General features: G+C 32.2%; 2 protein-coding genes across 8 annotated transcripts in view; one reads left to right on the top strand and one right to left on the bottom strand.

Moving 5' to 3' along the window:
• The window catches only part of LOC129002602 (dmX-like protein 2), a 177,984-nt gene that overhangs the window by 117,764 nt on the left and 46,401 nt on the right, over positions 1–13,819 (top strand). The gene's annotated exons all lie outside the window — the stretch shown is intronic.
• Positions 1,235–7,397, bottom strand: LOC129002605 (alpha-tocopherol transfer protein-like). Of its 2 annotated transcripts, XM_054430538.1 has the most exons (7): positions 7,320–7,395; positions 6,703–6,827; positions 5,634–5,790; positions 4,199–4,451; positions 3,417–3,527; positions 2,953–3,058; positions 1,235–2,003 (listed from the first exon to the last, which is right to left on the bottom strand). In XM_054430538.1, exons 2-7 carry the CDS (start codon positions 6,821–6,823, stop codon positions 1,861–1,863), a joined length of 891 nt encoding a protein of 296 aa, XP_054286513.1. In that variant the 5' UTR covers positions 6,824–6,827; positions 7,320–7,395; the 3' UTR covers positions 1,235–1,860. The 2 variants fall into 2 exon arrangements, with proteins under 2 accessions (XP_054286513.1, XP_054286514.1); XM_054430539.1 differs by lacking the exon at positions 3,417–3,527 and having other exon boundaries at positions 7,320–7,397.

The raw sequence follows: 13,819 nt of genomic DNA, 5'->3' as shown, positions 1-13,819 counted from the left end.
CAGCGAATGTAGTGTTTATTTAGATTAGTTTTTATATACTGCACACACAATACACATACATTGTATGTTTCGTCTAAAAACAAACGGAATTCGACCTTTTGACCCTGGAGAATGCTTACGTGCAGTCAGCAATTTGATACGCCTTGTTGAGGTGTTTCAACCAACAGATGATCAAGGTCTTTTGTTCATGTTACTGTCAATAGAGTTCAAGAGAATACTGTTTGGGAGTGTAAATAAAAATCGTAACCCTAAGTTTTAACCACCATAATAATTGTATTTCAATAATATAGTTTAGATAGTTTGTATCACTGTTTGATTGCCACAAAAATTATGCATTATGTAAAAACAATCTTAGATCAATCCAATTTTCAGACGTGATAACAATCACTTCCAAAAAAAAATTTCCCATTCACTAAACAAATTACCCGCAACTCATGTCTATGCACAGGCCCTGCCTATGTAGACACATTTCCATATAAGTTGACAAGGTATTTTTTTTATCTCTTTGTGCCATTTAGTTATAGTATTATTTTGTAAGTTATTTTTAAGACAAGGATTAAGTAATTTATTTGGTAAAATACTATGAATTGTATTTTTCAGTTGGGAAATAAACATAATTTCATTTCATTCATTTCATTTCATCCGTCTTCATATAAATTATTTAAATAGTTTTTATAAAAAAATAGAAATATTTTATTTTGTACAATCTCTAAATAGCAAGCTTTATCCGGTAAATTTTTCATTTATTATTGCATACAGTACAGTAATAGTTTTCAACTTGGATTAATACAAATTTTACTTACTGTAGGAGTAAAAGGTGGTAAAAGTTGTATTTCTTGCTCACATTTTGGTCTTGCTTCTTCAAGTTCTCCTAGATGAAATGTAAGATTTTTGAATAACCCTAATACATTACATAACACAATCCCATTAAACTATAAGATTTAAAGAATAATTTTTCTGTTCTTTAATAATAAAATAACGGTTTAGAATATGTTTTTTAGAAGAATGTGACATAACATACCCTTAAGATGTGTGTAAGGGTTTTTACTATTATTAAAAAAATATAAAAATTATATTACATAAAATTATACTATAGTGAATTTCAACTAAGAACTTCGTTTCTGATTTTTTTAATCTTGTTCATTCCTGTTTCACGGTGTTAGTCTCTTCTTAAAAAAACATCTCCCAACTTAAACAATTAAATTTTTGATGCACTACTCAATGATTAACACAATTTGTCTTTAATGTTTTCTATTACATATTCTGAGCCAACACTCATATTCCATACACATACATACTAATTCTACACATATAACATACATTACATATTCTAATGTATTGCAATTGCATTAACTTTACATAATTCAAAATTCTTCAGATATGAATCAACAGTTTTGAACACAATACATATTTATTTACATTTTTATTTTCATTTGCATAATATACCCTTTTTGGCCAAGCTCAAACCTATATGGAACAATCTTTTAAGTTCAACTGGTCACTTTTGCTTTGTGACAGGCTTTCATTAACTGTTGATCAATAAATTAGACATCCAATCTATATTCATCAGTTTCAGCATATTATTTTATTTGAATGAGCGCTAATAGAGTGCAGTACTAACAAAATTGTATGTTTTTATATTTTAACACTTGTGTAAAAGATTATGTAGTATATAAAATAAGTTGTCCTATTTAGATTGGCTTAGCCTATTCAACAGACATTTGTAATTGACACTCAACTCACTACTACTCAATGGCTCAATTCAACTTCATTCATTATCATTCTTAAAACTGGTCACAGCTTCGACATGGGGGTATTTACTTCTATGGGCAGTCAAAAGTTCATAAAAGTTTATATCACTCAGTCTAGCTGCAGTTTGCGGAAAGACCCTGCCACGCTGTAGTTGTCTTTCTTGTTGTCCGGAGCTTTACTCTCGTCTATCACCCAACGCTCTGTCTCCTTCAACCAGTCTCTCTGTCGCTCCAGTCTGTCCCGTGATAGCTCTGTAAAGATTTTTATTTATTTGTCTATTTACTATTTACTATGTGTATATTCGGTGTCGGATTTCTGGATTTTAGGATTGTAGCATTTTTTGCGTGCTAGCGCGTAATTATTAAGAGTAAACAAAAACATGCATCTAGAGCACTTATTTAAGAATTATTTCTTAAAAAAAGTTGAAATTTTCATAGCATATCTTAGGGAGGGGTCTGGAATGCCTTAGCTATGTTTACCCTCAAATCGAGCCTTGTCTTGAGCACATTATAATGTTCTGAGCTGTGTCTAACTTTTTACAGAATGAGTTCATAGAATAGAAAGTATAAGAGTTTTGCTTAGATCATACTCAATACTTTGATTATCTTAGACTTTAACTCGTAGCTAATGTCAAACCTGATAATCCTTATAAGTACAATCAATAATTATGTTTGTTTCGCCATTAAGTTTTGACAGTAACTATACTCATAACAAACTCTAAAAATAGCTTTAGGTCTAATAAAATAAGTTAAAATTATAGATAATTTTGAAATTATTTGTGACTAACACTAAATAGTAGATTTTAATAAACCTAAACTTAGTGAACGATTCTAGATTGCTGTAAACTCGTAGATTTTTCATCACTATTTCATTTATCACTAGTTAATGATTTTTAAATTATAAACCAGAATAGAATTGTTGGTCTTGTTGGTTCAAGTTTTAAGATATAATCTGGTGTAAAATCTCAATTTTAAATCCCACAAAATTGAATTGACAAACTTAAAATGTCAATAAAAAAAATTTGTTGTGAATTTAAGTAATTTGACCTATTGCTAGTTTAACCAAGAAAATTGAAGAACATAAAACACTAACATAAAGATTTTAGCCTTTTTCATTTGAGGACAGCATTGATACCTCTCCAACTATACCATTGAACTTAGGATTACCCACTTATAAGGCACACACACTGATTTTACCCACCATTTAGTTGCTTGTGACTGGACCAGGTACTCCCAATTTCCGGAGGAAGAAGTTCACGTGGAACCTCATTGTAGAAATCCTTCATTTCCCCTGTGTGGAAGTAGAGCTGAGAAAAAAAAAAAATTTATTTGTGGAACAAGTTTTGCTGAGAGAAAGTCTGCTGTAAAAAAATATAAAAAAATCTTAAAGTCTATTAATGCTACTATTTTTGATATTTTCCTGATTAAATATTATATACAGGGTGAACAACTTACCTGTGCCACCGTTGGTATCTCAGAAACTATTAGATTTTGAGAAAACATAAAATGGGTACATAAATTAATGTATTAATTCCGGATAATGATCATTGATATAACTCAATTAATATCAATTTAGAACATTTAGACCTATTACAAAATTTGATTTGATAATATCCAATCAATTTGTTTATTTAATAAATTTTTTCTATTAAAATTTATACTTACTATATCTAACAGAGCTTTCCTAAGGAATGGTTTCACAACAAACATAATCTTGTCAATAACTGGAGAAACAAAGATTACATGTATTGCCTTAATCTTGATTAGAACAGCGTCCTGTAAAATTGCATATTATTAGCAATTTCATATCGTTTCCACTATTGGATTTGGTAATTTTTTATTAAAAATATTTCACTTTTTGTATCTACTTTCTTGTTCTTTTTTTGCAACAAAATATTGTCTTTTCTAATGTCCACTTATACAACATGTTATGAATGATTTTCTAATTAACTTGTTTGAAATCTTGTTTTTAACCAAGTATTTACTCACTCACTTACTCGCTTACTCGCTCACCCACTCACCCACTCACTCATTCACTCACTTCCTGATTAGTTAGAAGTCTGATATTTGGTATACTGGTACTCATTATTAAGGTTATAAATAGGAAAGATAAACAGTTTCATAATGATTTTACCAAAGGGTTGTCCCGTAGAAGCCCTTAAAAGTACCAACATTTAGTACTATGGGCATTCAATTTTAGTTATTTGCTTTCCAAACATCATCTGTTTGAAAACTTGTATTCATACCATCTGTTTCACAATCTGAGACATTCTGTGTTAACCTGTTTTGTAAAACATCTAAAGTGTTGTGTGCTTAGCTACTATGGTATTTATCACTTTTATTTAGTGCAGCCTATTAAAAATGGCTTACTGACAATCAATAGCATTTGTTAACTGTAGCTTGATATCATATTTACATGGTTGTTGGTAGTCTTACAATAATCTAACCTGTACAAAGTTGAGTATGTCGCGGATCAGTGAGACGTTGGCCCTTGCAAGGTGCGAGAGAGTAACCCCTCTACAGTCCAGTACTATAACATATCCTGGACAAACCCCCAACTCCTGTATGGTGGTGTCCACAACACTGACAAACACACTCAGCAGGGAGGGGAAGTTGAACAGCTCGGGATCGTAGTTCTTGAGGCCGCCGAACAAAATACGGTGCTTGTCTTTGGTCACGTTAGTGCTCACCCATAGGTTTCTAGAAGGGTTACAGATTTGTATACAAGAGTTTATTTTACATTTTTAAATATATTTGACACCTACTGTGACCACTGTTCAATTCTATAATTTGGTACTCAACTGGAACTAAAACCTTTCGTGGGAAATGGTAACTTCTCTCCATCATACTATCCCTCCGCTCCAAGGACAATTTTGCTACAGCACAGTAAAGAACTATGTGACAATTAGCAAAATCATTATTTGTTTGGAGATAGTGTATAACGATAGTAATAAATAGTTAAATCATAGATATTTGTCTTGGACCACTGTTCCACTGCCCCCCCCCCCCCCCCCCCGCAAATATCAATGTTCAACTTAAAATTAATACCCAAGAGGTAAATGTTAAAATATAAATCTGTTATGTTTTATTTAGGTTCAATCCACACTCTTAAAGAAATTAAAATTTGTATTTCTTAGTCTTGCATCTTTTGATATAAGTGTATGTAAAAACATATCCAACCTGTAATAAATTGAATAGTGGCCCAGAAAACAAAAGCAGGTTCATTCAATAAGGAAATAAAGCGGGGTGTTTTTATTCCATAAATCGCTTAGCCTTAAATCTGCTAGGTAAAAAAAAATAGAGGGATCAAATTGCTCTAGGATGAAATAAATGAGGGTTATTTAAAGAGTTACCAGTTAGAAAGTTTAAGTAAGCAAACATTTATAGAATCACAGTTATTATACCATTTTGTAATTAGAAAGTAATTAGAATTTAATAAACTAGATTAAATACTGACATAGAATTTTTTAATATATAGGTAATATTCTATGTGAACAGATTTTCAAAGATAAATGAGTTTCTGGTCTGGAGTTTACTTTGTTTTAGGGTCTTCAGAGGCAAGACACTTTTTTAATTAAACATCTTTTATACTATTATAACTTAAGTGCAAACATTTTCTAACATTAATAAAATTCTGATCAAACAGTGTGTAACGAGGGAAGGGAGATTAGTGGAAGGTGTTTGGTAACTTTTGGAGAACACTTATAGTGACAGGAGTAATATTAGTGACTTTGGGGAGAGTAGGTCACACATAAGTTTTCTCTACAAGTGAATTGGTGAAACACACACTAATCCACCCCTACTGCATAAGAGACTGTTTAATTACATTTTCCACACAATTATCTATACCAGCAATATTGGGTAGTTGAGCTTTTTACTTACAGTAGGTCCCAGATAGCTTGCTTGTCTTTAGCCAAGGGGTCTCTGTTGTGGAAGATCTCTACATAGTTAGTCCTGCTGGTGACATTGGCTACCAACAACTGTTTGGCTTGCTCCACGCTGTACTCCGAACTGTGTATTGTAGCTACGAGGTACTCGTCTACAGGCAATAAATGAAAAAATCTTATATTTTGCGAGTTTGATTGATTTAAATAAAGGTTAGCATAGGTTAGGGTAGTTTTAACCTTGTATTTTCCTATCCACATAGGCCTCAAAGGCCTGTGTGTGGAATGCATCAAGACAATAAGTTCTACAGAGGTACAGTACATGAATGAACTTAACTAATGAATTTTGAGTGATTGATAAATGAAATGGACCCATAACATTAGTTTTACAGTCTGTCATGCCACTAACTTAGTCACTGACTCACCAAAATAACTGATACGCTTCCTTATTGTAATTAGCAATTGTGCCTCACTTTAGTTGGATTTACATTGGTTCTTTTCAGTTATATGCGTGTTAAGCCTTTGATTATGAATAGAACTGACATTCTATTCCCATCGAAGAAGTTGTAGTCATTAACTTTGTTGAATTGAGCCACATACAGATTATGCTTATTTAAGTTACTGTCTTGTGTCGACTACGCCATATTGTTAACCAAGGCGAACTTACTATAGAATCTTTTTTACAGCATTAACTTTCACAGTAACACAAACTAAGGGGAAAATCAATGTTTTTACTTTGAGTGGCTCATTTAACTACGTTATTTTTTAATAAAAAGGGGCTGGTCCATAAAAATGCAATGTCTGAAAGTCAACGGCGAAATATATCAAATCAAACCAGTTAGTAACTGCAGTAAACAAGTGGTTGGTGTAAAAGTAAATCTTTAATCGTGAAAACTATGTCAAGGTATAAGTACAAAGTAAATAAGCGTTTTGAGGGTTCTGGTGTTTTTAGGACAGCTAGTATTGCCCGAACTATTTGAAATACATGGCTTACTGGCTCTGTACTGCACACTGGTTGTGGGATGAGTATCTAAGTTGATACATTCGTGCTATAGAGTTCACAGTACCTGGGAGGGCCTGAGGCAGGTGTGGCTGTTTCTTGAGCCATTCCCTTAGTTGTTGTACGTCAGCTAGGCGAAGTTTGGGGTCCTTGGCAATCTGATCAGACACTGCCACTGTTCCTGTCATCTCGCTGAAACAACCAACATATATTTGTGAAGGTTTAAAAATAATAGGTTTGCCAGCATACCTGAAAATATGCATACCAACTGCTGTTCTTAATACAAAAAGGTTTCAACTGAATACTGCAAGATCCCTTTGCGTAGAACGGGCATGCACCCTGTATAATATGAAATTCTCTCAATGAAACAGTGTTATGGAAATTGATGCAATGTTGCCAAACTTCTTTTGAAATTACTTACTATAAATTAATAGCTTCTACATTAGTTGAGTGATATTGTTGCATAACAATTTTTAGTCATATGCACAATGTACATAATATTTTTTTTTTTTTTACTATCAGACACTGTTAGACCTTATTCTGTAATAAGAATATGCCCTCAAAAATTTTATACTTTTTCCATGTTTTTTTTTTTAAAGTTTAACTAGAAAATCACCACACCTAGAGGCTATACAATATCAACCCTATATATTAAGGAACTTAAAGCTGTTCAAATCTACTTACATGTTCCTACTATCCTAGGGTTACCTGCTTAGTTTGTAATTTTCCTCTACTCACTTTCAACACATTTCTCTAAGATGATGCACTGTTATTCTAATCATGAAATGAGTGGCACAATTGAAGCATGACTGCAAACTTTGCACCTTCTATGTCACAGATTAATGATGACAGTCAACAGTTTGCTGAACTGGTATTTTCACTTACTCAATCCTTACTTGTCTATACAGCATTAAAATGCTTGGTTATTTGTTATCTTAGTAACAGTAACTGGGGACCTAGCTTCGCTTGGGGAAAATAATTACTGTATGATCAGTCATGGTTAATGTTTTGTTTAGGAACAAATTATTATAGTTTCAAAACTATTTTGCTCCTGGAAAACTTTTTACAACGTAGCAAGTGTTTAATTATGTTTGAAGCTGCGTTATTAGTTACATATACCTAATACTTTTATTATTGGGTATTTAAAATTAATTTCTGTCCTTGATACTGATGTGAAGGATAAATTAATTGAGCCCTAATGGTGAGAAGATGAGGGAGATAGGGATAACAAGCTTGTTTGCTCAATAGCTTTTGATAGTATCTATGGATAATGGTGATGAAGTAATAATTTCTACACAACGTAAAGCTGTTTACACAATACACAACATGTCATGGAAGGTATAAATCTTACGTGGCTTTAGGGTTGACTGTCATAAAAATAAAAAAAATCCTCAATTCTGTAATATTAATGTTTTATCAACAATAAATGTGTACTGTTGATTAATTGTAAACCATATCACATTTACTAATTTTAAATTTTAGTCTGATAGTTGTTACTGACTTTTTATCTTTTTTAGGATGTTATATCAAAAATAATTCTATCTACTCTAGTATAATTTATTAAAGCAAAAGCAGGCCCTACTATTAACAAACTATAACACTAAAACACCTGTAGATATTTAGCATCATGTAACTTCAATAATGTGGTCTATCCTAGTGACTGGCAATATTTTGGTTTGTGCTCATATAGCCTATATTTAAAAAATCATAAATCAAGATTATGAAATTATAGAAGTCATGCTGCAAAATTGCATTTGTAATTCTCTTTGGAAGATTTACGATTCTATTTCCGTGTATCATGTCAGCATGATGGTTAATCAGAATTTATTTTCACTGGAGACCCTTTAATTACTATTACTACAGTCAAAATACCCCCGCTGCAGCAAACCTGCAGACAAATTGAATTTCAATTTGTCTGGTAAAATTTTTACTAAAATATTTCCATAAATAAGACATATTTTTATTTCCGAATTTAAATACTGTTACCGTACATTAGATTTACGGAGTTTTTTAGGTTTGCCGTTACGGGGAAGGTAAAAAGTGTTTTTCAACCAAACGTTAATAGCATAGGATGAAATAAAAAAAAAATTCCAAATTTGATCAACATAATTTATATCCATAAACAAGTAAATTAGGGCAGTTTTCATTTTCTCCATTAACATGGGAATTTTAAATGTACACTTTTTTTTATTTTCTCTGTAACTGTTAAGCATACAACAGCGCTTTAATATAATGTACTCTTCTTTAAAGCTCAAAATGCTATGTCTTTCGGTTCAATAATGGGAAAATTCCATTTTTATCCCATAAAACCCACGCTGGTCGCGAACTATTTCAAGTTTATTCTGCCCTACACCTCCAAGCCAAGTTTCATCAAAATTGGACCAAAATTACTAGAGTTATCGCGTTCACGAACACACACATAGGCTATATATATATATATATATATATATATTAAAATTTGAACGAATAGTGTTTATGGCCTCTAGGGACATCAAAATGTAAATAGTATATCGGTCCCGTGTCCAAGTCTTATCGTGCCACCTACGAATAGCCTCTTCCCTATAGGGAAATCCGCTAACAAAAAAATTCCATACAGAATAGAAAAGGATGAAATAAATATCCCCTATAGTTTCAAAATCTTTCCAGTAGGGTACAGTATTTTAGTCAGAAGGAAATACAGTATTAAAAAAATGAAAAGTTCTGAAATTAAGAGAATAGTATTTGGCAGTTGAACAAGGTTTTACTTATTTAAACTATTGTATAGGTAATCCAGATTTAATTTTTTAGATTCATCAAGTGTCATCATTGGTAATCTTATTTCCAGTTGTCTAATCAAAAGAATGACCAAAGTAGCCGTTTGATTTATTTTTTATACAATAGTTATATCAAGAGAGATTAAAGAAGATAGACTACTGTTAATTTTATACATTTTAGATGGATTTGTATGCAATTTAATAGATACCCTAATATATCATGAAGTAACTTCTTTGAGTGTAGTTGAAATCAAGACTCACAGTTTTTGTTAAGACACTTACCTTTCTCTTTATCATCACCCCTTGAACTACTGATTCTACACCATGCATGCTAAGTAAAGAAATACTTCTTATCACAGTGTAAGGTGTGATATTTGTATTACTTTCTTATTGTCAGTGCTACTTGGTGCAATGGCAGAATAACTTTAAAAAGAAAATTTGCTGGTTAAAAGATGAGTAGTAGATAATTTTGGGAAAAAAATTATTTAAAATAGATTATGATAAGACACCTAAATGAGAGCTTATTAAAGGGGCGGAACGATTTCAAAAAGTAGTCCCATTGAAGGCAATTATTAGTAATGGGATGTGGAAAGGGCCTTGCCATTGTAACGAAACAGTCAAGGTTTTCTAGTTTTTCTCTTGTGCACGCGAGTATGTGAACTGATTAACATCACGCATTTTCCTTGTCTCGTCATAAAGACATCAGGAATTTACTCATTGCACGTGTAGATTTTATAGATGAATAGCTAGTTCCTGGAAAATAAATCTTGTCTGTAGGATGCTGTAGTTAAAGTCAATTTTTTTTTAAAAGCTTAAGACCATGACACAATTTGTATAGGCCTACATATTTTTAGCTGTACATGAATTCAAGTGAGTGTTGAATAGAGTGAGATAATGTGTGTAGGTATGTTTCTGTCAAACATCCCATTTTTTTATAGCCATTTGATAAAAACGTCATTGATCAATGACAGCTTATAGTCAAATTTCAAATCATAAATAAGCTATTGACTTTTCTGAGAATTAATCAGACCGCATTTTGATTACGAGGCAAACACAAGAACCACTAGTTAACCAGCTACAAATTAACAAAGACAAAAAGATTTTTAGTTGCATTTGTTTGTGTTATGGAAGAACCTCTTGAAAGTTTTAAGGATTCAAAAGAGTACAAGATCCCAACAAAAGTTATGACTGCTAACTGCTGTTTTCATACATTAGGCCACACATCCCTCTCACTTTTGAATTTCGCTTTGCAAACATGCCTGTTTGTTCTAGGACTTACATACTCTTCAACCTAACTTATAAATTAAATTGTTTTATTATTTACTGTTAATAAACCCAACAAATAAAGAGGTGGACTATTCTTTTACAAAAATCTTTTAAAATCCCTCTAAATTATTATTTTTTTAATCTTAAAATACATTAAACATTTTTTACTATTACTAAAAATTCAATACTGTTATGCAGTTCATTCAATTATACAATTATTATTTGGTGAATTTCTGAGGACCCACAGAGATTGCTCTTTGGCTTTGGCCCTTTTTATTTTAGAAAATTGTTCATCTTAAAAATGCTAATAAACATACAAAACTAAGATTAGATCATTCCCTTGTAAAATAAAGTGGACATGCATTAAAAAGTTATTTTTACATTAAAACGCTCAACAGAAAAAATATACTTTGAAAACATGATCAAAATGTACCTCTCTAAAAATTTTTTTTAATATTCTAAAATAAATTCAAAATTGTTATCATTATTAAAAACTCAATACTGTTTATTCAATTTATTCACATGAAATTTATATTTGGAAAATGTTCTGAGGGTGTTTTGGCTTTTGCCCTTTTTATCTCAGGAGAATTTGTATCTTAAAAATACTAATAAGCATACAAATTAAAATTTTTAGATTATTTTCTTGTAAAATAAAGTATTTTATAAAGTGGTTTTTACATTAAAAACGCTCAATAGAAAAATATACTTTCAAAATGTATTAAAATGTTATCAATTAAAACAATTTAATTAAAATTACTAAAATTACTACCAACTTTACATTACAGTACTGTTTATTGGCTACACTAACAGTGTGTGGCTCACCTGTCTTCAGTACCAGACCCGAGTGATCCTTGCAGTAGTTGGAGGAATAGTGGAGTAGTGCAGTAGTGGTGGATGGAGTCAACAGCACTAGACCTTGAGTAGAATGTCCTTCAGCTTCCTCACCAAGCACCCAACAGTCCTGTTTGTTTGTGGATAATTATTACCGATCGTTAATTTAATAATTGTAGAACATATTTTTTGTATGTTTTGTGGATGCTATAGCAATTAGAATTTAATAGATAGAATTGAATTGGTCTGTTGAGAGTTGTTAACAATGGATGATTTATCCAGTTATTAATGAGCTGGATTTCTGACTTGAAGTTTAGGGTTGAAATCCAGTCAATCACTAATTAATCATATTATAGTGCTGCAACCTGCTTGTTTATAGTCCACCTTAGGTTCACAAGTAAGAGCCTTATTTTGCCTGGCGACTCAAGTGGCTCACGACTGAGCCTGCTCTAAAGCCACTCTTACCGTACCATACCATGTGATCATATGGAGCTTATTAAGCAACGCGACGACGATGATGAGGCACGCGACTGGCTACTTGAGTCACGTACCCTCGCTACCGGTGACGAGCCCGGGCGACTGTCGCGTCACCAGCGGGCCATGTTCTCATATATGCTGATTATTATGCACAGCCACAGTGCACCTCCCACATCACGCCCTTACCTCATTTGTGTGTGATACGGATAAGTCGTCTCCACTTTTTCTAAAAGCTAGAGTTTCAAAAAAATAAATAAAAGAGCCTCTTAGGTTAACTATTCCACTTGAGAGCAACTTTATGTAACTATCTAACATAATTAAAAAAAGTTAGCTTGTACAAATTAAATATTATTTGTTGATAGATACATACAGTAATTACACCACATCATTCTTCCAGTTTTTAGTCATTTGGTAATAAAAACTACTTACTAGTATTTAACAAATACCCCCACCTTAGCAAACCTGCAGACTTACTGGTTGGATTTTCAGTATAATATACCCTTGAAACCGTCATGTTTATTTCCTATTCAAACAACATAAATTTTAATGAATACTTAGGTTTGCTGCTACAAAAGGAAATAAAGTGTGTTTTTTTTATATTGCGCTTAGTATGAAAAAAAATCTTTGCAAAATATGATTGATCAACACAAGCACAACAATATTTCACCATACAAAATTGTTTGTTTTTATAAGCTCTATATAAATAAAATAATAGTTTGGAAAGGGATTGCAAAATTTTAAGTTTTGGAGGGTAAAAATTGGGAAAACATATTTTTACACCAACAAACACTGTTCCAATAGTCCGATCATACTGGTTTCCAAACTCTTTAGAATAAATATAAGTGTTCTTGTTTGTACCAAATTTCATCAAAATTTGAATATTTTTATCCTAGTCATCGTGCGAGTACTACGACTATCCGCAGTACAATCCTGATAATTAGACCAATTCGTATATACCAAGGAAAAATGTGGTTCGGATTCCACTATAAACTGTAGGTCCCTTAGTTGTCATTAGCTGTATGGGCTATTAATTAACAGCTGTGTCTAAGGAATATGTCGGCCTTAGTCACTAACAAGACTACAAGATCGCGCCACTCATCATACACTCATCTCCATTCATACTTGGCTTAAAATACCTACTTTGTACGGTCGCCATTTCAAAGAAAAGTATAAAAGTATAAAAAGTAATGGACATATTTCTAAATATATAATATCTATATAATTAATACGCTACATGAAACTTTGTCGGTTAAACTCCTCCGTCATTTCTAAGCTGATTTTATCCATTGACGTCTCATTGGAAAGAGCGTGTCGCGTAGATTTGCAAACTGGCCTTACATTTTTTTTAAAGTCCCTTGGGCTCTGCCCCAGTGGCTTTGAAAGTTCCCATTTTATCCCTATGAAGAACATAATTGTTTACATTTTGATCAGCTGTAAAATTTAGTTGCTGTTATTTATTTTTCAATTCAATGAAACGCATTGAGTACATTTATTTATTTACTATTTGAGTTTGTGTCAACATAACCCCCAAGACGGATCGTGTTAGTATGGTTGTATCTTAAATTTGTATATTTATCGTTGTTTTGTGTAACTTAAATTTGTGCATATATCGTTGTTTTGTGTAGCTATAATTTGTTTATTTGTTGTTTTTTCTTTTAAATGCCTCCGACGCGACGACAACGAAACATAGACAGGAGGCGTAATCGTGATAACGACCGCAGCTACAGAACAGTGCGTAATAGGCTTAACTCATCACAGTCAGCACCTGACCCTGGACAATCTCAACTATTAGGTTACAAATGCGCCCTAACACTACCCCAAAAACAACTTTTTGTTATCAATTGGCCCACTATCAAT

Source organism: Macrosteles quadrilineatus, unplaced genomic scaffold, assembly GCF_028750875.1.
Source record: "Macrosteles quadrilineatus isolate MER2022 unplaced genomic scaffold, UCM_ALF_1.0 Scaffold_9__3_contigs__length_116548681, whole genome shotgun sequence".
Lineage (NCBI taxonomy): Eukaryota > Metazoa > Arthropoda > Insecta > Hemiptera > Cicadellidae > Macrosteles > Macrosteles quadrilineatus.
The sequence above is the reverse complement of the archived record's forward strand: the minus strand, read 5'-3'. Positions and strand labels throughout refer to the sequence as shown.

Excerpts from the sequence above, each read along its gene's own strand:
- LOC129002605 (XM_054430538.1), bottom strand. The coding sequence starts at position 6,823 with ATGACAGGAACAGTGGCAGTGTCTGATCAGATTGCCAAGGACCCCAAA. Across the intron at positions 5,791-6,702 it reads CCTGCCTCAGGCCCTCCCAG|ACGAGTACCTCGTAGCTACA; the intron begins GTACTGTGAACT and ends TATTGCCTGTAG. Across the intron at positions 3,528-4,198 it reads ACATACTCAACTTTGTACAG|GACGCTGTTCTAATCAAGAT; the intron begins GTTAGATTATTG and ends GCAATTTTACAG.